The sequence below is a fragment of the Barbatula barbatula genome (assembly GCF_947034865.1).
Source record: "Barbatula barbatula genome assembly, chromosome: 14".
In the NCBI taxonomy this organism is placed as follows: Eukaryota; Metazoa; Chordata; class Actinopteri; order Cypriniformes; family Nemacheilidae; genus Barbatula; species Barbatula barbatula.
This window is the reverse complement of record NC_136777.1, coordinates 4,321,590-4,345,641: the sequence shown is the minus strand read 5'-3', so window position 1 is coordinate 4,345,641 and position 24,052 is coordinate 4,321,590. Positions and strand designations below refer to the sequence as shown.

The following is a 24,052-nucleotide window of genomic DNA, read 5'->3' as shown; positions in this document are numbered from 1 at the left end:
TGGCTTCTGAATTCTGAATCAAATTTCCTTTATTCCATTCAACAAGTACCCTTGACAGAACTCATAAAATAAACTGCTGAATTCAGTTTCGTCCTTCAACGCTGACATCCGCGCACCATCTTCCTGTCTCTTTATTACATATGTGTCAAAAGCTACAAGAGGAGAGAAAAATCTCATGTTTATGAACAAACAGAGCGACCGCTGAGCCTAATCCATCCAGATAATGACATCATTACAAGTGATTTGTAGTGTGTTGTAGAACACTAACGTGAGAACCTGCCATCTTTGAACACATCAAACATTTCTCCTGAACATCCCTGTTGCTAGGGAACGGTCCTGAGAATTCTGTGAGCGCTTGATTTCTTCAGCATGAATATGAGTGCTTCTTTCACGAGTCAGAGATGTGACCCTTAGGAAATGATGGAATATAACAAATAAATCAACAACAACACGTGTTTCTAACCTATTAAAACATTTCATGATGTTGTGGGAATTTCTGCACAAATCACAATGGTTTATAATAGATATGGTCAAAATTATACTTTCAGAACTCTTACAAAATACTATGGATGGTAATACCACAGTGTTTTAATATATAGCATGGTACTGAATACTCAATACTACAGTGTACCATCATACTAATGTGGTACTTGTCCAAAAAGCACACATTTTTTATCAAATCTGCCACAATATACAATGTGAATTCAACTGTTACACTTTATATTTAAGATTCAAATTTGTATTTATTGATTGGATTGATTTAAGTTTGTTACAGCTGTAAGGTTCTTTTTACAGATACTGTAATGATATTTTAGTGACAGTATTTATATGTAAAAATATTAACCTTATAACTGAATCGTACACACATTGTAGGAATGTTCTATGACACCTTACAATTGTGTGTAACAAAGTTGACATCAATAAATCAGAGTAATTTAATAATATTTTCAATTAGCTTTTATTTTTATGTTAATTTTAATAAAGGTTTTTTGGTCATTTTTTATGTATTTGTTTATTTTTTATGTTGCTATTTTATGTTGTTATGTTTAAATTTTTGTGAACTAAAATAACCTTGCAATAAAAATGGTAAAGTTATCATCAACATGGATTTATCTGACGAAATAACATGAAATAAGCAATGCTTTTACGAATCGTACGTATTAATAAATGATTTCTACACTTTTTCAATTTTCAAGCTGTATAAATGAAACGTTATGGATGAACAAACATAAAGTAACAATAAACAAAAGTAGATCTGAAGAGTTCCTTTGCAAAAACAGATAACTGTTAACGCGTCCATACGATTTAAGAGCTGCAGTGGATGCGAAGAATTCCAATAACTATTAATATTTCGCCATCTATAGTACTCTGAGTGTCTGCTACACATTGTATTGTATGTTAATGTAAATCTTTAATCATTTGTTATTACAAATTTTTACTCATCAATAGGATCGATTTTGAAAGTAAACCTCATGTGGGCATTGGAGAGAGCTGGAGCGGTATCATGCGTTCATCAGAGCGCGGTAAGAAATCAATCTGACAGGATGAGAAAATGTATGCCTGCCAGACTGGAGGGGAGAGCAGAACATTGTAAGTTTCATTTTAATTTGTGCCTCCTGAATCTATTGGCACACCAAGTGACTTGGTGGATGGTTGTCATGGCAACAACACTTGATCCTCCAGATACTCTGCATATATCTGGACTAAAATGAACAGATATAATATCATCAAATGAGTGCAGAGAGAGAAAGATAGATCGAAAGATAAATGTATTTCTGCTCAAATAAATGTGCAAAACAAAGGATGGTGAAAGTAAGTGGAAAAGAAAAACAATCGCTTGCCTGTTGAATGCAAAAAAAAGACAGATGTCTTTTGTCAGATAAAGTTCACATCAACGTGTTAAGAAACATATTTGATAACTGCATTACAAATAATAAGATCTCTTATTTGTGAGATTTCTGGGTCTTTTTCTCAGGAGAAATGTATGAGATGCTGAAGATTTAGGCAAAAGTTTCAATTGACTCTCCATTTAATCTCATCGATGTCTGGAAGAAATTATTAAGATTTCTTATCCTCCCACTACATATCATCATTCCACCCAACCCGTACTCTCCATGGCTCCAACACTCGAAGCACTTTCTTCTGGAGAGTTAAAGACGACCCAATCCAAGCTGTGCTCTCTGAATCGGGACGTTCCTTTTGCTCCCTGGACTCGAGGCGAGAGAACGGCAGGGTTCGAGAGCACGGGTCGAGCCCCGCAGAAAGAGATGCTCTCGGCTGGATAACGCGCCCTCCCCGTCGCATGTGTTCTCCCTGCTTGACACTTCCTCCCACTCACGCCCGGCTGTTACGCAAGACGGAGCAGCTTCCTGGCTGATGAGAAGACTCGGACTGCCGCACAAGAGGGAAGATCTAGCAGAGCGAGAGCACTGCGTATGAAAAACGACAAAAGAAGAGCAAGCGAGAAGACGTCGATAATATTCAATTATTTTATACGCGGGCAAGGAAAGCGCATGAGGCCGGCAAACTGTGTATCTCATCAAGTGTCTTAAATTGACAGTCAATACGTGGAGAGTCTGGAGAGAATTGGGGAAAGTGCTTAACTAATTACTCTTTCAATTAAAATAATTAAGCTGCCACTTCAAGCACTTCATCTTACCATTCCTTCCCTCATTTATTACTCTTTAAAGAGGAAAAGCAGAGACAAAGACCTCAACCAGGGACATTTTATGCTCTAGAGCAACATATTAATCGCTGTGACCTAGAGTTGGACGAGATATTGAATATTCATGATGAATACAAATAAAAAAACATTGAAAATCTTGACAAAATGTATTTTATAATCAATTACTGAAACAGTTATGACAGCTGTTTAACAATTCTAATGTAAACTTCAGTTGTAACATGATCTGAAATGTAAATGATGTCCTACATTAAGCCGGGGCCGATCGGGCAGATTTCTCCCCTTCCGATAATCCTAGGTAAACCCTGATGATCTTAAACGGCTCTACAAATTATTTGATCAGATTATCTTTTGGTATGATGATGTAGAGCCCTGCACGGGCCTTAAATCACAATCCCGCCTACAGCCCGAATTGTTTTGTATCTCATTACAAGCCAATCTCTTAAAGAACATCGTGTAGAAAAAGTAAAGCATTCACAGTGGAAGGCTTTAGTCCAGTCCACCTTTCTTCTACAACTCGTCCTGCTGCGCTGAAGGAACGCTTGCTGCTACTGCTGCTGGCGGGGACACTAAGCACCGTGAATAGTGGACGAGGGAAACCTGTGCTAACGCGCGGGCTCAACTGCGCGCAAGCAGAATGTGTAATGTGTGTCAGCGTGATATGTAAACTTGTTTGACGTTTTAAATTTACCATCACATCGAAGTTGTATGAGTCATGTCGCCAAACGCTGGCGCACGAAGTACAAAAAGTATTCAATTTTGCATCAACAACTAACTTTTAGTTATAAAGAGCGTTTTATCTTTTTGTCTTTAAATTGTAGACTTTCTTTGTACTACTGTGACATTTGTTTACATTAGGTGATTCCATTTTTTTGCAAATTGTTGAAAACTGTTACACTTTCTCGAGTATCTTTGTGCAATTGTACAGTACGTTAGCACTGTTTTTTGTGTGTAAAGTATTCGTTCTCATTTCTTCTCATTTAAAATCCCTATCATCATCTTTTGAATGGTCAACACATACTGTATCATGACAGTTCTCAGCTCTCAGCATCCTTATGCAGAGTATATTGTTTTTTTTATATTTTTGGACCCAGCCGTGAAAAACAAGCTGAGCCTCTTCCTATTAGCCACAACAAACCTGACTTGACCGCAATGATCTGAGAAATCCTTCAGGGTGAAAAACAAGCGCATCCCACGAGCGTGACTCCGATCACAGAAATCAAACCACAATAATAAAGCGGTAGTCTGAATACAGGAGGTGATCACAGGAACAGACAAATATTTGATGTCACGCACTATCTGGAGAAAGTGGAATAGAGACTCTGAAGAGAAGAGATTCTGTAATTGTACCCACAAGAATACCTAAATAAACAGATTTGGTCAATTAGCTCGTGCCACAAATAAACCCGCTCAATTCCACTTCAACACCAACCGTTGAAAAGATGAAATGAATCAATTCGAAGGAAAATAATGTCCCCGAAAAGTGACTAGTGTCTAGACTGGCAAAAACCTTTAACGGCAAGAAGCTGCTTTTCTTTCACCAAAAGCTTTATCATGCTGATGGTAAACTGTAATCGTAAAAAAAGCAAATTGAAATCACGTCTCTCGCTGTGAAGCAATGGAGAGTCGTGTGCTAATGGATGGCGTACAGCTTGTCTTGCGCTGTTCTATGTGAAAACAGTAATGAGGCGTTTTGCTGATGATGGGTAGGTGGCAGAAACACAATGACAAGGCTCTACTGACCGTCCGCAGATGGGAAAAGGCCAAAACCCACACTAACAGATTGGATGGCTGTGATATTTGGCAAGCAGACGCTTTAAAACAACGCTGGTTCTAAAATTCGAGTCAACTGGAGATGGATCAATTGCCGATGACCCACAGAGCAACTTCTGTTCCTCCATTGTGCGAGACTGCGCCTTTATTTGGCTTTGAGAGACGTAATTGGGTTATGATACAGAGCGTTTGTTTAAATAAAGCACATGGGGAAGTGTGCCGGCACAAAGCGATGCAGCACAACCGTCTTCTATGAGTTCTGCTTGTACAGTAAGTATGATTAATAGTTCCAGTGCTCATACTTAAAGGGATAGTTCGCTGTTTAGATGACATGATGGCGAGTAAATGTTCAAATCATTTTCATGACAATTATTTTAGCATTTATGACTTTTCTCTTCTATGAAACCTCAAAAGTAGATATGCTGAAGAACGTTGTTAACCGGATAACATTGGTCACCATTGACTTCCATTGTGTGGAAACAAAACCATTTAGATATTTCTCATAAAACTTATTTTGTCTTTCAATAGAAGAAATAGTCATATACAGGTTTTGAACGATTTGAGGGTGAAAAACTATTCCTTTAAGAATAGAGATCTGAACACACCCACAGTATAAAACTCGCTGTTTGTGTAACATCCCTGAACAATATTTTAAATCACATGGTTTCTTGAGGAGAGGTGTGCTATTACTTTTCGAGGCAAATTTAGGGATCATGCAGACTTCGGGCTGTTTCTACTTGGATCAGCACGAAAACAGAACACCCTAAAAACAGTCACATGCTACAAAAACAATCCCCTAGCAACCACACAGCAATGCCCTGGCAACCAACTAGCATTGTGACAGCTAGCATTTCAATAGCATTCTTGTAACTCATCTGTTATGGTATGGTGTTAGCATGGCAAAGGATTATGGGTTAAATTCCGCGCACACACACACACACACACACAGTTGAAATATATGCATCAAGTCACTTTAGATAATAGTGTATGGCAATGCATAGCTGCAAATGTAAAAATTAGTTCTGCAGGACAAAGAACCATTAACATATCCTTCAGAAAATGTAAAAACCCTCATTCATATCATTATCAGCTAACGTGACTTGGATTCTAAGTGAAGGTTTTGAGTTAAAGAATTCCTTAGGCTGCCAATACGCTGTTCCTACAGGCCGAAGCGGATATGAAAGTGGACCATGGACCAGCACAAAGAGGTACATTGTACCCGAGGAAGGTTACAGATCCGTCTTAAAAACATTAAGGACGACTGGCTGCTTGCACCGCTGATCCAATTACATATTAACACCATCATTTCATTATTATTCTGATGTCTTCCAATGAGATGAGATTGTAAGATCGGAGTGCCCTCCTCTGGATAAAAAAACGCAGTGTGACTGCAGAAGCTAACCGGACGGAAGCAAACCTCAAACATATCAAATCTGAATCCCCCGTGACTTTAAAGAATCATTTTGTAAGCCTGTTGGTTTTGAAGATGATCTTGTAAAACGTGTCAAGAAACAGTGAGAGAAGCGCGGTATTAAGTTAACAAGATGCTAAAGAGCAAAAAAATCACATATCACACCGTGAACACACAAAATCTGAGCTTTTACACTAAATCCTGCATCATTATATTTTGGGACACCTTCTCTCTTCGCTCTGCTGTCGCAGTGTGTTATAAGACACGAGTATAAACATGTTGAAAAGCCGTATCTATAGGCTACACTAAACTAGATTCAGGCTCCTATCTTCTGCTTGACTCGCTGCCTACTCAAAACACACAGAATATCTGCAATTCACTGTAAACATACGCTGGCGATTGACCTTATAGACAGTAATTAATACTTCGGCAGCATTTGAATGAATGTAGATCTTTTAAAGATTGCTTTCTGTCGGAACTCTCATAAAGAACGCAAAGCCTGGTCGTGAGGGTAACATTTTCACATTATCAGCACTATATGCGATTCCTGCTAGGCAAAATCACAATGTAAATAGCACGATTACCACAGCTAGCGCTGCGGCTGAACCAGATGCCAATTTCCAACGACAAGTTATTCTGCGCACACTAAAAGTATAGTCCACATATATAGACGGCTTTAGCAACAACATAATCAAACGTTATGTGGATCAAACTGAATTTCTGGCAGAACTCCGCAAAGAATCAATAAAAGTTGAGAAGTTCTTTGTAGATTTAATTTACTACAATTAATATACAATACAATATTCATATTTATAAAAACTATGAAATATATTTTTATATTACAACCAAAACAGACTGAAAGTTAACTTTAATAACCGGTGTGTGTGTCCGTTTTGGACCAACATCATAAAACAGGCTTATTTAAATAATACATAGATTATAAAGCAATGCTTTAACAATATTAAAGTAATATTTAAATTGTTACTATTAAATATAATTTTAAGATATAAAAAAACACTTGATTTATACAACTGGTCAAACGTATTATCCATTCACAATGGACCGGTGCGAATGTGGCTGAATACAGAATAAGCAACGACATGGAAATGGTCATCGGTTCACAAGCTCACGGATGTGACGTCACAAGCCCTCCACTGTGAAAATTACTGCACAAGATCGAACTCTTTTAATAAAGAAAAACATTTTCCATGATATACGGCCTTAGAAACACCCCAACAACTCTCTCGTATGGTATGATTGACTGCTATTCATTGAATTCGGTCACACTGCGGGTGATAAAAAGAGACAGTCTTACCTTCAGGAGCGTCAGCATCACATATCTTCGTGATGGCAGTGGAACGATTCCCCTGTGATGGCTCTGAGGTGGGCAGCGGGGTCTGGAGAGAGATGGAATAGCAATATGGAATAGTTGGACCGCATGCAGGCCAAACATATGGATACATACATTACTGTCGGTACACCAATAAGTGTTAGAATGATGTGACTTCTGTCATTTCTCTGATCAAGTTTCATATAAAATACGAAGCAAAAAAATGATCCTGATAGATTTGTTCTGCATGATTTCATTTCATACTTTCTAAAAATTATACCAAGCGGACTGATTGACGCTTTCTGGTTAATTACATTACATTCCCAAATTAAATTACAGTTTCAATTACATGTTCCTTGTACTTTGAGATAATGCCGCGCAGCTCTTGTTGGATAATAAATGAAGTAAACCTCTCGTGGTTTGGGAACCAGGTTAAATCAAAGGTATATGAGCTACAGTAACTGGGTTTTATGAGAGTAAAAACATGTGCAAGCTTTGCAATTGGTTTCATAGCATAACAGCATGCTACGACTGGAAAATGCAGACGGGTTCTGACAGTGAGGTGATGGACAGGTTTAATTGGTCAGATTTTGACACACGCTGTGATGTTTACCGAGTAGAACAGGAGGTTCGTTCTCTGCTCGTCTTTTGCCCCATCGGGCTTCTGACAGAATGTCGGCGTCTGAGCAGATTACTCTTGATTTGAGTTTGTATCTCCATAAAGTTAACATAATATTTTTTTAAATAACCAAACAGGATAACACGGACTGCTGGGTGGATGCAGAATAACATCGTTACAAAAACTAATAGTTTTGACTGGATGGCTTCACTTTTGAAGGAGGAGTATATCGCTGTGGTCGTTTAGATTTTTGCCATAAATCATTGTTATTAGTCATCCTTTTTGTTTGTCACTGGGTTGTGCACAAACCTAAGCAATAAAAAGTATTATAAGTGCTTGTCAACTTTGACCACATCGTTTTTACAATACAGTGTTTTCATTTTTTTGCTGAAAAACTTTGAACATCCGAGGTTTCAGAAGGACAGCAACGATATTGAAGTTGTGTCAAAACAATTATTTATATTTTACTGTTGTATTTTCAAAGTTTTAGGACTGAACTAATAGTCAAGGTTAATTTAGTTTACTAAAATTAAAGCATATCTGTTGATTGAAATCAAATCAAATATTGGCCTAAAAATGTTTGGAAAACTTAAACTAATCAAAAAAATTATCCATTTAAAGTTATTTATATAGCAACATAAAAAATACACAACCAAAGAATAAAATGACAAAAGCAAATAACAAAATAGCTAAACCATTCGTTCTCTTTCCTTATACTTCATGATGTAAAGCAGTCCAGCAGTTGCATACTCTACAGATTCACCTCACGCAATACAGCAACATTTATAGTGTGTGTTCACATTAGAAACAAACAGCATATGCATCAAGAGCTTCGACGGATTCTGGAGTCTGTAGAAAAGGTTCTGAAAGGTTGTTAAACACTTGCTATGTAAAGGGTTTATCATTACATTCTCGAGTCAGCGGCGTGGGCTCTGTTTGCCGAGATTATGACAGCTATAATCCTGTAATCCAGACTGCAGAGAGGATCGACTGCTATAAGAGCTCATCTCACCTGCAGCAGGTACTTCTGGCTGCCGTACATGACGTACTGCGGGGCCAGACTGTAGATTATGTAGCTGGTGTGGAGGACGATGAGAAGCAGGATCATACAGAGGAAGAGAAGAGCCTGTGGACGGGTTCTCTGAGGCCTGATTTTATACAGCTGTGCAGAAACAATTGAAACATCATTATAGCACTAACATGACCGAGAACAACATATTGGACTGCTATTAGAAAAGTAACATGCATTACGTAAAACTATACATACATGTCCATAACTTAAATCATTATTCATATACAGTATGCCGCATGCACGTGTGTCACATAATGCATTTATGGTTGCAAAGCAATGCGTTATAGAAATAACCGTTGAGTTTCACACAAAGGACCACGGCATATAATATGAGTTCTTCATGTCTTAATAAATCAACTGTGTGCGTAACTGCTTGCTTGGATTGTTTTTTATATAATGTCAGATATGTCAGGACTACATTATCTGTCTATTGCTTCGAATACACCACAACTCGATTACAATCCTACACACATCTAAGCGTTGTAACGTAAAATCAATATCTGTAGTGTTATGTTCTTTCATGTGTATTGCATTATCTTAATATGAGTTACACAACAAGGATTTGCAACATGTTTATAATATTTAAACAGAAACTGAGCCTGACTTATAATTCTTCTAACACTCTATGGAGTTTATTACACTTTGCCACAGTTATCTCTATTGCAAAATGATGACAAATTTGTGTCTTCTCCTTAAAAAAAATCCATATGCACATTGTGGAAAAATGTATGAACTGAGTTTTAGAGACTATCAAATAAAGTTTGCGTTCGTAATAAAGAAAAATGATATATTTTACATTGATTACAAATAAATAATTAAATTATTTAAAACTTTTATATTATGGGCCAATCTTTAACTTCATTTTACTTCATTTTTGACTGCTTTGAACACTTAAACACAGGTCTTGGCGAGTTAGCGGGTTGCCCCCATATGCACAGTCATACACTGAGCATGTATAACTCAGCACACAACAATGTTTTGGATGTCCGGTTTTAAAATATAAATCATAAAAGCCGGCCAATCACGTTGCAATTTTACACATAAGGTTCGATATCTTTAGGTTCGCTGCTAAAATGACAGTCTGAACGCCACGCGAACCAGGACATAATAGTTTTTATCCTTTTTGGTCCAGATCGAAATAACCAAAAGAACACACCTAGATATATGAACGCACCTTGAGACTGGTTTTAGTCACACCCCTACATTTTAGAGAATCATTTCTGTGTCCCTTTCTCTCTAACCTACTTATCATTTTGAAGTAAATGTGTTCAAAAGTCAGAAAATCTGTGTGTAACTAAGGAATGCGTTTCGGTTGTGATAAAAAATGGTTTCGGTAGTGAGAAAAAGGGACACTTAATCTTTTATTTGGAGAAATAAACAAAACTCTGTACAGTTATGCAGATCATTAGTATTTTAGTAGTGATATAGTATGTGTGCTGTAGTTTTTTTTAATTAGATTTTTACTGTCAGATGTGTGCTATATGTGCTGGCTGCATTTGTGCAACAAAGTTAGTTATTTGTATTAACATAAAATGTTGAAAATCTGATTCTGCTGTGCAATTTAAATATTGTGATCACTACCAAAACATTACCATCACTACTGAAAATGTGTGTCTCGACCGAAACATATTACATAAGTATATTAAATTATAAAGTAAGATGTTATGATAGTGTTTGGTTCAATGGATATATTAACACATATTTTTTAAATCTGTACATTTTCTAAAAGAAAATCTAAATTTTAAACCTTTTCCAAAGAAAGACTGGATTCAAAATACAACAAATCTCATAAATTACACTTGAAATGTTGTTAAAATTGTAACTGTTGATGATTTATATACATAAAAGTACTTAAACAAACTTAAAATGTAAATATAATCCTTCTTATCAAATTATATATTATTGTGTTTCGGTAGTGACAAGTTTGGGGAGAGGAAGAATTTTCCAAACTAGTCTCAATAATAACTAAAAACTTTTTTCCTTTTAAACTTTTTTAAACTTTCTTTCAAATCAAAATCTTACAGTATCAGTATATTCTTCATTACTGTAGATCAGATTTAGGCTTAAACACAAAGCTTGCGCATACTTGAGTAATACTGTACAATAAAACTGATGTGTATACCAAAATATTAAATCTGGAAATACTATTTCATAATCCAGATTGATATGGGGGAAGGTGGGGAAAAGAAATGGGGATAACTCACCCGCATCCAGAAGAACCAAATACCCATGTTACGAATACCGGCCATGGATGTGAAAACAAAATACATAGTGATGATGGTGATCAGAACATAATCCAGAGGAAAAACCTGTAAAGAGAAAAATATACAAATGACCCAGTTTAATTCTCTTTCTGCCCATGGAAAGAGCTATGGTCTACCATTCAACAAGGGCTGTTGCTATTTATGTTTCCCGACACCCCAAACAATTTTCTGGCCTTATAGTCAACAGAAAGCACTATCAACCATCACAAAGCCAAACGTGAAAAGACCATGATAGTGCTGTCTTCTTATGGTCTCTTTTACTTGTGTAATGGAATGGTTTTTGTAGTAAATGATGCATGTTTCACAAAGCCCACAACGCCGGAGGCTATCGAATATATCTACACACACTCAACAACAGTGGACTAAACTACTGTCACTCCTGCCCTCGAGATATATCATTTCACAACTCTGAGGCGATGTTTCTGGCTACTTTCAATGCATTTATTTTCAAGAGAGCCACAGGAAGAACCGTTTTGAAAGTCAAGCTAAAAACGGCCCGCTTACTCTTTTCCTGGAAGTCTTTCTGGCTTCGGTTCAGCTTGTTTCGTTGTCAGCTTGTCCTCCGTAACTCCCCTAAAGTTTTTTTTTTAAATCGCTGACCTCAACTGTTGCTCTCCTATCGCGGATGGAATGACATCACGAGGCACAAATTAGAAATGTTTCTGGATGCACGGGCAATAACTATCCAGGTGTCCACGAGAGCCTGCCTTTCTTATTACTCTGCAAATTACTTTTCTTCTTGCTTCGCACGCGCATAATTGCTGAAATCAATGGCCCGGATTCCTGAACAATTTGGTTTAATCAAGGCATCTTAAGCGGAGACTGAAACAAGCGATGGTATTTTATTCAAGCACATGGAAACTGATCATTGTGCTACTTAAAGAAGATTGAAGGATTTGAAACCACCTATGAGAAACTAAATTATGCTTTTTTCTAATGCAGAAATTGTGCTAATTAAGAGGTCATCACATCTCATTTCTTTATGCTACAGCAGAAGACCATCTGACCGTTACCAAGACATGATCTATGTATAGTATTTATTTTTAGATATGACTTTAATTTGAAGTTAACTTTGTATTTTGCAGACTGTGGGGGACATTGACACTTTTCATTTGAGCAAAGCGTGACAAAGAGCCTTATCAAAAACCAAATATTCTTACAAATATCTTTCTCTCTGTTCATCAGAGATTTTGGATGTGAAGAACAAAGAAATTAATAAAGATTTGGAACAACTCGGGGGTGAGTAAATAATGACGGATTTTATTTTGAGGGGACTGTCCCTTTAAGATACATGTTTAGCAAAGAAACTGGAGAACATGTTTAAGTGATGTCAAATGTGTGAATAAATTCACATTCAGATCAAGCAATAAAACCCAAATGTGATTCTCATGAATAGTATAATAAAGAGAGTTTTTTTACCGGTTGCAGTGCCAGCAGTAGCTCATTAAGCGGGTTGGTTAAGTTGGTCCCAAAGATGATAAAACCAGTGCTGATACCGGCTGAATGTAAAGCCTGATCCAGACTGCAACAAATAAACATTTCATTCCATCATCACATCAGAGACCAAATTAAAACCATCATTAACTACAGTACTCTGTGTTCTGTTTCCAAATGAAAGACAGCGATTCCAAAAGTGTGAGCAAATGGAAAGGTGTATAAAAGACTACGACAATTACTTCAACGCTACTTCAAAACATTCATTTCTGTCCTTCATTACAATTTTTAGGTGATTCGTGTGTTTGTAAGCAAGACAGAAAGAGCGTGCGGGTCAGCGGGTCAGAGTGACATGCGAAACTTACTTAGAAATAAACAAGGTCACGATGAACAAAAGAGCCACCAGGATGAAGAAGACCCCAAGCAAAATCTGAAAGACACACAAAATATCAATACAACGTTATAGTTATTTGAGCAGCAGATGAATACAGATGACACGTTAAAGCTGCGATCTGTCAGTTTTGCCTCTTTATCACCATCTCTGTAAAAACATAAAATTGCAGTTAATCAAATGACATGCAACTGACATTTTAATGCGAAATTGTACATGCTAGCTCAATTTACAGTTGCGAAGGAGACAGTTTCAAAATGACCACAGCTTTAAAAAAGTGCAATTGTTGAGAATTATAGAATATAGAATATACATGTGGTTAGGAAGGCGCAACCGGCCCGCCTCACGGCTCTCGTCCCGCCTTCCTCACCACAATACAATACAGAGATTGTATACAAAGATTGAATTTTTATTGAATAATGAGGGTCTCAGTTTAAGTGAAAACATTAACTTATCGTGCCACGAGAAAGAAAAGACGACCAAGGATCTGAACAAACCTTCTGTTAAAAGAGACTAACACATACTGGAGAGAACAGCACATTACACGAGGGGCAGCTGAATTGAGTGCCGACCCAATGTGACTTTCCTGCTACATTGACCCTTCTTCCAAAAAATGTAGCTTGTAAATGGAAAAGCAACCATATATTGAAAACAGACCAACTACAGTCAAGCTACTGACAATTGTACAGTAAGTATAAGCATCCATTTAGTTTCAACCCTGAGCTGATTTACAAACACACACGTACACAAATACACACCTCTGCACCAAACATCAATGTAAAAATGGAAACGTTCTCTGTTAGCTTATCGTGTCTAAAGCAAAGGTTATTGATATGAACTGGTCGTGATGGATTAAACCGAAGACAAATAATGAAACGAGGAAATGAACGAAGACACGAGCACAAACACAGTCGCATCCACGAAGCGAAACCAAAGCAATATGCCAGACTGAACGGCTGCCTTTGACTGGCCTCCTGGAGCTTTCGTCTGGTTGACTTGACTTGAGGGAGTAAACAAAACCCTGACGTGTGCAGTGATCACTCCAGATTTTCACAAAACAAAAGGGAAAGAGGTGGCAAACAAAGCAAAAACAAATTCAGAACGAGAGCGAGTGTGACGGCGTGAAGAGCGATAAACAGAAGAGGGACCTGAGGCGCAGACAAACAAAACGACAGCAGAGGGACAGTGGGACAGATATTTACACCGTGTGTGGGATGATTTTATATTCAACTTATTGAAATATGCTTTTTATTTACTTGAGAAATAAAAGGTGTCAGCGGAAAGGATCAGCAGTTACATGCTCCAAATACAGAACATCTGGCCATTGTACTACAATCGCCAATGTATCCAAGTACTGTATTTATCCATCCATATACCGATCCAGCGTATCTATGTACTGTATATACTGTAAATGTATATATGGTGGGGCATGTACATTCTAAAGTATCATCCATCCAAATAAATTTTTTTAAACAAAATAATAAATAGAGAATATTATGGTTAATGACTGAGGCAAATACAAATCTGGCATGTAAGCAAATATTTCTAGCAATGTTTAGACCGGGTAATGCTAACATATCTGGTTGTTTACAAGTGACCGCAAAGGTACATGACATTATATGCATTTTCCTCAAAAACAATAAAACAGATTATGAAGTGTAGCGAAAACAGATTTGTAAATGAGTTTGAATCTGCCCTAGAGACATAATCTATAACTCATCCAAATGAATGACTGCAAGTTATTAGTGATGCTAAATATTAAGCTTTGTGTTTAAAAACACAGCTGGAGCAATTCTAAAAATATATTAGAAATTTATATTTCAAGCTGTTGCCGTAATTCCAATAATGAATGCTTGCAGTAATGGCTGTAATAACTGTGACAAGCAAAGAAAGAAGTGCATAAATAATAACAATAGTTGTGGCGAGGAATTAAATATTTAACATCTCTTTAGGTAAACAACAAGACCTCAGGCTTCGATAGGCTTTCGATAGAAACAGTAACCTACATGAGGTAACATGTCGGGATATTCGAAATGTTCTTTTCTCTTGTTCCCTCGAGAGGGGCAAAAAGCTCAACACCTGGTGCGCCAGACAAGATCTTTGAGAGCAACGGAAGCCGTTTCCAAGGGCCCCGGTGCACGGGCCTCAGAAGACCCTCTCTTGCCATCGTGTGTGATTTGTGATATTGCACATATGAGAACATAAGGTGCAACTGTGAGATATAAATGAACAAATATAGGATATATGCAAGGGATAATGTACATCCGAGCAACTTATTGTGTGATAACAACTGGCTATATATACACTGTCCCGCTTATTACACAGCTGCTTGTCACAGCTTGACTATAAATACTTCATTAGCTTATTTGCAACAAGTTAAAACACAATAAATCTTAAATTTATACATTTAATATAATGCTAGTTGTACCTGTTAAGATATCCTGCGGTATCCGGATGAGCGTGTTATTGCTATGGGGGGGGTGGATACAACACATCTTGGAATGTTGTGACTGTCCAATCAGAATCAAGCATTCCAGAGAGCTGTTTAAAATGATTTTTGTTTGTGCTATATGAAAATAAATAATATAAATAAAGAAACGATATCGAATGACTACTAATGGTCTTAATAAATCAAGCTCTAACCCAAATTGTATGCGTTTCATAGGAAACACACGTCCTAAGTCTTAAAATGCGTTTTTAAAATGAGGATTATCAGTGACATCCTACGGTATCCTAAAAACAGCATCATAACACTCCAAATCTAAAAGAAAGTAATATGATATCAAATCAACTAGTCATCAATCATGTGACCCGTATCTTCTTTATTTCACATCGAGCAAGGCACTGGCACGCATTCGCTATCTATATCACCTTTACCCCGCAGTCACATTTTTCCGGATATTGAGTTACACCGGGCCTCTCAGCTCAACGCCAATGGCAGTCAGAGGGCGCGGTGCACTGGCCTTGTTGACTTTACCCATAATCCCTCCTTGATCTGAGCTAAACCAATACGCAAGGCCAATTACCGGCTTTATCACATTCACAACACATCTAAAAAAGCATTACGGGAGAGATTATTTTATATCCTTTCAACTATACTGCAAATCTCCATAGGTCTCACACTCATAAACAGGTTTATTTTATTTTTTAATTGGGCCGCCGACCACCTGCCACTGCCGTCGAAGCGGGCCTGCTGGGTCTTCACTTGTGAACCTCCTGATACTTCTGCATCTCGTTTCTTTCTCACTGCTTGCATCATCAGCATCTGATCGAGACATCAGTTGCACGCAAATCAGCGCTGTACTGTACATAACGTATGCAATATAGATCCAGCGCCCACATTATTTTTGTCGCAAAGGGAGGAAATAGACGCAATTTAAGGGCTAAGTGTTACGCTTAATCTGCTCGGGGTTCATTAAAACACCAAAGCACCTCCAATACGCCACTTTCAATTTTCCAAACCAATTTCCTTTGCAGATGAAATGGTAAACACAATAATTAAAACCAATCAAAGTTAATCAATCAATCTGATACAGAATTTAGGTCAATTAATCCGCTCTCTTAACAGAATCAATCACACCTGCCAGTCCCACATTAGAAGGTAATGGAAGTGTGTGGCCGCGTGTTCGTGTGAGCGCGCGTGTTTGCCATCCGTTAGTCTGTTTTGACAGCTGAATTTATCTAAACTCATCAGCGGGGTCTTACACGTCTCGAATCGGCGCCTGTCAGACCACCCCTGCGCAAGTTAACAAACCACCCACTCTCTCGCACTGCCACCGAGCAACTGCCGCAATGTGACTCCATTATGTAACGGCCACAGAAACGTGTTTAATAGCAGTACACATGTTGTGTTAGAAATAACAAAGTACACACGCCACTTCGCCGCTGGATGTGTGAATCGCGCCTGAAAACGGCCCTTGGAGGATTATGGAGGAAAAAATGTCTTAAGCAGCAACATTCACATCATCTTCTAAATTTAGCAATTTAAATTTGTCCTCAAATAACACATCTTAAGATAGTTTCAGTTTAAGCACAATATTTAGTTGGGTAATGCTTAAAAGAAGAAATACACATTGAAACATTAAACATTAATCCAACAACATTTAATGATGTTTATGCTTAAAACGAGAAACAAATTGAAAAGGAAAAATAAACGATTTAATAATTCTCTTTATCAAAAACAACTTCATTTATAATTTAATAGGCAAATAATTTCTCATGTTTCATAACTATCTGTTTGTGGTAGTCTGAGAGACTTTACACACTTCCATATTAGGGATGTTTAGACATTTTTTATGGTTGGAAATTTTTTTTTTCTCAAGTCACCCGAACACTCTTGCTAGAGGCTGAACTCAAGAGCTCAAAAGCTAAAATAAGCGTGGCGCAGTCAGAACGATCAGGGCCGCACAAACGAGACACAACGTCTGTCGGCGTAAGCAGACGGATCCCTCTCAGTATGCCTTTCCCCTGAAGCTCTGCTGGGAAAATGAGTAAATCTCAAGCCTGGTTTAGGTATAAATAGAGTCTGGAGTCTATCATTAGAGTGCCATGCTCATGTCTTTTGCTAGTGAGACACTAAAGATGGAAACGAGGAACCCCTCCGGTGCAGAGCATGCTGGGAAGAGAGACGGCGCAAAAAATCTGAGCAACGCCAAATGAGAGGAAGATGATGAGAGATTTGATGACAGAATACAGAAACAGAGTACAACAAGAGACATTCTGACACTCTGATAGCCGGATTTATATTTAAGCAATATCACACGGGCAACAGTCTGATATTGCTTTCATGCAACAGATCTTAAAAAGCTGAAGGAATACTTCAAACTAAAATGAAAATCCTGACACTGTTGACTTATCTTTCAAACCGGAATACATTTCTTCTTTGGTGGAATGATTTGTTTTTTGTACAGTGATAGTCAGTACACAGGACAAAAAGAGTTCCAATATATCATCTTTTGTGTCACGCTGTCCAGAAGGTGAATATTTAGATTTTGGGTGATATTTGTCTCTATCATAGAGTTATTTATATTTCGAAGAGAGCAACAGCAAACCCCCCTCCATCCAGAAAGCTCAGATGCTTTTGATAAACCAGACAAAATCTCTTTTGCACACTTGTAACACCTGCTGATCAAAAAAATTAAGAAAATGGAAAACAAACGTTTTATAATTCCAAATATCCCAGCATCCTAAGAAATATAAACCTGTTTAAAGAAACTATTTACCCAGACCAAAAATTCTCTCATCATTTACCCACCATCAAGTTGTTCCAACCCTGTATAAATGTTTTCAAAGATATTTATATAACATTCTTGTAAACAAACAGTGTGTAAATGACTACCATACTAGGAAAAATTACTTTATACATCTCTGTGTTCTGTTGAACACAAAATATATTTTGAAGAATGTAGGAAAGCAAACAGTTCTGAGGCACTTTTGACTACCATTGTCATTATAATATATGGTAGTCAGTGGTGGCTAAGAACTGTTTGGTTATAAGCATTCTTCCAAATATATTTCTCTGAATTAATCAGAACAAAGAAATCTACAGATTCTGAAAAACTCGTGGGTGAGAAAATACAGACAGAATTTTTACTTTTGGGTGAACTGTCCCTTTAAGTGGTGCCTTTAGTTCCACTGGTAGGGCATGACACTAACCCTGCCAAGGTTTGATTCCCAAAGAGTATACATACCCAGAAACTATACGGTCTGGATGCATTTTGACTTGTTTTGGATAAAACGTTTGCCAAACAAATGAATGCACACTTAAGCGTAATATACTCCACTTAATAGATGTGCCTTTTGGTAGTTGGAACCAAAACTAAAAAATTTGACATTTAGCAAAACCCAAAAATACATTTTGTGGCTAAGTGGTTAAAGTAAGTTCTTGATACTCTCAAGCATACGTGTGGCATTCAAACAAGTCATATTTGCAAAGGAGTTGCATCAAAGTCACTGTGTAAATTCATTTAATTCACACCTCCCCCTTAATAACACGACAATACTGGAGAAATTAATTAGAGAACAGATGACTACCGACATGAAAAAAATCCAAGAAAAAATAGAATATAGATGAGAATTAATTGTATATATAATTAAGACTAGGCTACTGCATAAGTGTATCCATTGGGAAATTATCAGATCATAAAAAGAGGACCAAAAGAGATCCAGAGTCTGAATTTTTAGAAGACATATCGCAAAAGTCATTTCTCTGTGCATTTACATCGCATGTATACTATAGATGTGTTTGTATCCAAAGCGATTCACTGTGTATTTAAGCTATATTTGTATTACTATGTGTGTCTTTGGGGATTGAACCCATAACCCTTGTACGGCTAACACAAACGCACCTTTTTTAAAGAGATTGACATCATTCATGTCATTCAAAACCTGTATACAACTCTTTCTTCTGTGAGAAGACACCAAATGAGATAGTTTGAGAAAATGGTTTTGTTACCAAATAGTGGAAGTCAATGGAGGCAAACATTCTGCTGAGCACATATCTTTGTGTTCTGGAGAAGAACGAAAGTCATACAGGTTTGGAAAGACACGAGGGTATGTCAATAATGAAAGAATTTGAATTATAAGGAAGGTGTCATTTCTCATCCAAACTCTCAGCACAGGCGCTCCATGCACCGTTTCACATCATTGAGGCCAAGAGTTGTTGACTTTAAGGTAAAACAGAGAGTGCCAGTAAAGTGATCGGGGGTTAAACTAAACAAACCTTCACGGGGCGAAGGGCAGAGCCCACTTTAGTGCAGCAGTTCCTCTCTGCAATCTCCAGGTGACGCCCCCGCCGACAGAGAACCAACAGCTTGTCTTCCAGATCCTGAAGACTCCGCCTATCTTTCATAGACAGCGGACGCCCATCAACACACTGCAAAATATATATTCATAAAATTAATTGTATTTTATTATTTGCACTCGGGACATTTCTCCCCCACCATCATCAGATCTGCGACCCCAAGGACAGCGACGGATAGTGGCTCATGTTAAATAAATTGAGCGAGGCACAGCTGATCTGAATTCACTTCACACACACAAACCTTGGCTTTCAGCTTGTCTATCTGGTGCTCCACCTCCTCTGTGTCTTCCGTGTTCTCCAAGCGCTCGTAAAGGACGCTGCGCGTGCCTTTAATCAGGTTCAGAGGCAGGACGGACATGCCGTAAGCCTGCAAGAGAGCGTTAAAGACCAATTACACACCATTCACAATCATCAGCCAAAGTGCCACCAGGATTCCACCAAGAGCCCCGGCGATTGGCCCCCGAGGACCCCGTACGCCGGGTGTAATAACTTGTCGGAGCGGTACGGGGGAGCTAAATCCATAAATTATGGCACTTGATAAAAGAGAGCTTTCTAAATGGTGTCATTCAGAACTCTGAATGCATATATGTGGTTTTTGTGTGGAGGGTGAAAGGAAGTGATAGGGAGTGTGTGAGAGTGTGTTTGCATGCAGCAACCATTTTGAGATCTGCGGTTTGATTCCTGCAATGCACAGCCTAACAGTGCCCCCATGTGACAGCACTCCACCGGAACGCATGAGAAGGTTGCTTGACGTTGCCTGAAAATCTTGAAATTCAAGCATTTATTTGCTTAGGAAATGCACTTTGAAGGAGAGGCGTAACCTTTAGAAACCTCAAGAGGTCAAAGTGCTGCGTTGTCTTCTGTAAGATGTAGATGTAATAATAATCATAATTTAAAAACATTTATATTTTGGTTTGTTTGATCATTTGTAGCTTGAGTGAAACACATTATTATGAACACATGCTTTTGACGCGTTTAACTATTCATCTAAGACTTACAGTATTTCTCACAAGAAAAACATAGGATTTGTGCTCTACATGTTCCTCTAATTCATAAAATCCCCAGCTATGTGACACAAGTGTATTCTCTTCCCAGCAAAGGAACTAGAAATATCCAAGCACATGTATGGCAACATGATAAAACCCTGCAGTTGCTCTGCATTCTGAATGCTATAGATCAGAGATTATTTCAAAACCCCGTGCTGTTCTTCCTGTTCTTTGCATAAGGAAGCGTGGTTCTTGAGGTCAGAAGCCCAGCAGCCTTCCCACTATGGGCTTTGTGAACTTTAATTAAAAATTAACACCATTTTCAATACTCTCCTGGTGGCAAATCAATACAGGCAGAAAATAAAAGAGACAGGCACACACATTCGCTCACTTGTTCTGCCATGAAAAAAACGCATGCGCCCACACTCTCGGTTCTGCCATTTTCAAAAGCTTTCATATCAGAACGCAGACAAAAGTCACCGGTACAATTAGATCTTCAGACGGCAGCTAAAATACCGCTGACCTTTTTTATCTCCTCTACAGAAATTGCTTTTAAAGCAGTGAAACTGACATGCCGCTCTAGCTTCAAACAGGCGATTCTGAGCTTGGCAACGACAGTCGCGCAGGGAACCGCTATACATAGCGTCTGCCCGAGACCACCGCAACGGGCCGTGTCACCCCTCGCTATGAATCATGGGGCTCTAAAGGGCCGACCATGTCCCGAATACCAAGCACTCCTCATAAAAGAGGAATCTGTCCTACATCCCCGGTGTGACGCGCTCCTCGCCTTCTCCTGCTTCGCCTCCTCTTTCCTATTCTTCCCTGCCCTCCTCGCTCCTGCAGCACGTCAAGCGTGAGAAAAATAAAAGAGACACTCCAAACAAAAACAGGTGTGTTCTGTGCTGATTGGAAAAGAAGACCTGAGGCGGCAGAGACAGAGAGAGAGTAGTTTGAGAGGAAGGGAGAAAGAGTAAAGGTGGAATGGTGGGAGATGAAGGGATTGCGGTTGTCAGCTGGGAGATAGGAGGAGAGATGGGGAGGGGGTGAAAAAGGGGGAAGCGTACTCCCCCTTAAACAGGGATGCTTTTGTTCAACAGACTGCATGGGAAAAGTGAGAGCTGTTTGGGGAGAGCACACGACTCAAAGTTTTTTGACATTTTACAAACAACCTTCTGATAAGGACGAATAATCGATACTTCAGCTATCCATGTTTTAGCTCTTTGACCAAAATTAGCTGATAACTGTCCCTGTGTCTCAATCAGCTCCCTTGTTCAGTAGTCAGGGCACTGACCAGGGAGTCAGCCATTTTAAGGGCTGCCTCATTCGCAAAATTCTCCCAGTGCACTGAACGTTCGTTCACTAAAATTCCCACAATTTTTGAAGACGTTTAACCGAGATCGCAGGAGCCAACTCGATGAGCGTCATGAGAGGCGATATAACTATTGAAATGACAAACGCTTATTTAATATTTCGTATAAACATAGGCAGGCGACACAATTTACTTAACAGTTAAATTAAATAATCCACCAAAGTTTGTGCACTGATATGTAACAGAATAATCAAAGTGTTTCTCATATGTATGAAATATATTCAATCATTTTATTAAACGTAATAAATGTAATAAAATAAACGTGGCAAACAGTTGCATTGTTCTCTTTATTTTTCACGTTTTTGTAATAATTGTTTTTTAATCAAGTAAAAATTACTTTATTAAACAATCCGTAAAGCCACACAGGTGTAATATAAGCGTTATGAAGAATGTCCGCAACAGTACTTTCAGACGCAGGTTATATTACGTCAGTGTCCGAGATCGTTCACTCATTTTCATTCACTTCTTCCCCATATAGTGGACATTTTAGCATTCGCTATATAGCGAATAGGTGAACAAGTGAGCAAATTCAGACGCAGCTAGAGAGATGTCAGTTTTGCCTGTTGTTGATTAAAACCAGCCTGAAAGCATCACAAGGCACCTTACGCAGTCACTTCACAGGAAAATAAGTGAACGGTGTCCCAATGACCGGACCCGTGTACACGATATACTGATTCACGATCTCGGGAGCAAGGGAACTGATCGAGACACAGAGTCAATCTGCTTGCCCACGTTCTTCAGTTTCAATCCAATCCAATGAAAGAAATGCAAATTATGCAAACTAATGGGACACAAATATACCAAAAAGTCACCAAAAAAAGATCCAACAAATGAAAATATCATCAGCCTCACAACAATAATGAAGTGGGTTTCATAATCAGCGCTTTCACTAAAGGTTACACGCACCATTAAACCATAAGGAGTCTCTTAATACGTATTATGGTTGTTGGCCATTTGGTAGGTTACCGATTTGATATGGGCTTTGTTTGTTTGGCATCCAATGGCCTGAGTTTAGGATGTTTGTCAACCAATAAAAGACTTGTTCAACACTTTACCTGTAATTATTTTTGCAATTCCAATTGGTGACCCTATTGGTACAGAAATGATACACCTGTCTTAGTCTCTCAGATTTACGCTAAGAGGGTCACTTTCTTGATCTAAAGGCGTATGTCTGAATGTTTGAAATTAATTGAGCCAACAAATACATTTATTTCTTTATAAAAAATTTAAAAAAATCTGCCTAGAGCCCAGAACAGATTTACTTCTTCAAAAAAACATGTCAGGTTGAGACCCCAAAAAGCTGCTTTATAAAATTGAATAATTTAAAAGAGTATTTTTACATATTTAAATTGACTAAATTTGACGATGCTAAAACAAAACATAGTTTGGATATAATTTGCATTCAACTAGACAATTTCCGTAGTTACATTACTACTTTCTATAACTATTATTCTAAAATAAATAAAACTATGTGACCCAAACTTTTACCAGTAGTGTATGGGTCAATGATGTGTAAGGGCCACTTTTCATGTGGTGCGACCAATAATATCAATATCAAACCTTGTATGTCCAAATTTGCTGTTTTTCAGGAAATAATTTTAAATGATAGCGTCCTGTGTTGTCCAAGTTGACAAGCACGTTTTAACTGGTTATATATTTGCAATTGATAAAACAAAAGTGTGACTTATAATAATAAAGAATTAAACGAAATACGGAGATCCAAGTCTCAGAAGGACAGTAGCGAAATCTCTTTTTTGTGGCAGAAATGTGAATCTCTGATACAGTATGCTTAAGTGAATGGTATTTTAAAAACATTTATACCAGTTGTATTAGATTTTCTGGAAAAAAAGTTTGTTCATTTTGTTAATTTAAGAAAACCCAATTTTAGAACAAAAATATGAGATGATTGCTTACCAAA

At 38.0% G+C, this 24,052-nt stretch overlaps 1 protein-coding gene across 1 annotated transcript in view; it reads right to left on the bottom strand.

The window, feature by feature from the left end:
• lmbrd1 (LMBR1 domain containing 1) overlaps positions 1 to 24,052 on the bottom strand; it is a 65,909-nt gene that overhangs the window by 6,153 nt on the left and 35,704 nt on the right. Inside the window, exons 8-14 of the mRNA XM_079473242.1 lie at positions 20,021 to 20,146; positions 19,699 to 19,851; positions 12,952 to 13,016; positions 12,572 to 12,674; positions 11,093 to 11,197; positions 8,829 to 8,978; positions 7,183 to 7,264 (exon numbers count right to left, since the gene is read on the bottom strand). Of these exons, the coding sequence (XP_079329368.1) occupies positions 7,183 to 7,264; positions 8,829 to 8,978; positions 11,093 to 11,197; positions 12,572 to 12,674; positions 12,952 to 13,016; positions 19,699 to 19,851; positions 20,021 to 20,146 (784 nt within the window). The remainder of the gene's footprint in view (positions 1 to 7,182; positions 7,265 to 8,828; positions 8,979 to 11,092; positions 11,198 to 12,571; positions 12,675 to 12,951; positions 13,017 to 19,698; positions 19,852 to 20,020; positions 20,147 to 24,052) is intronic.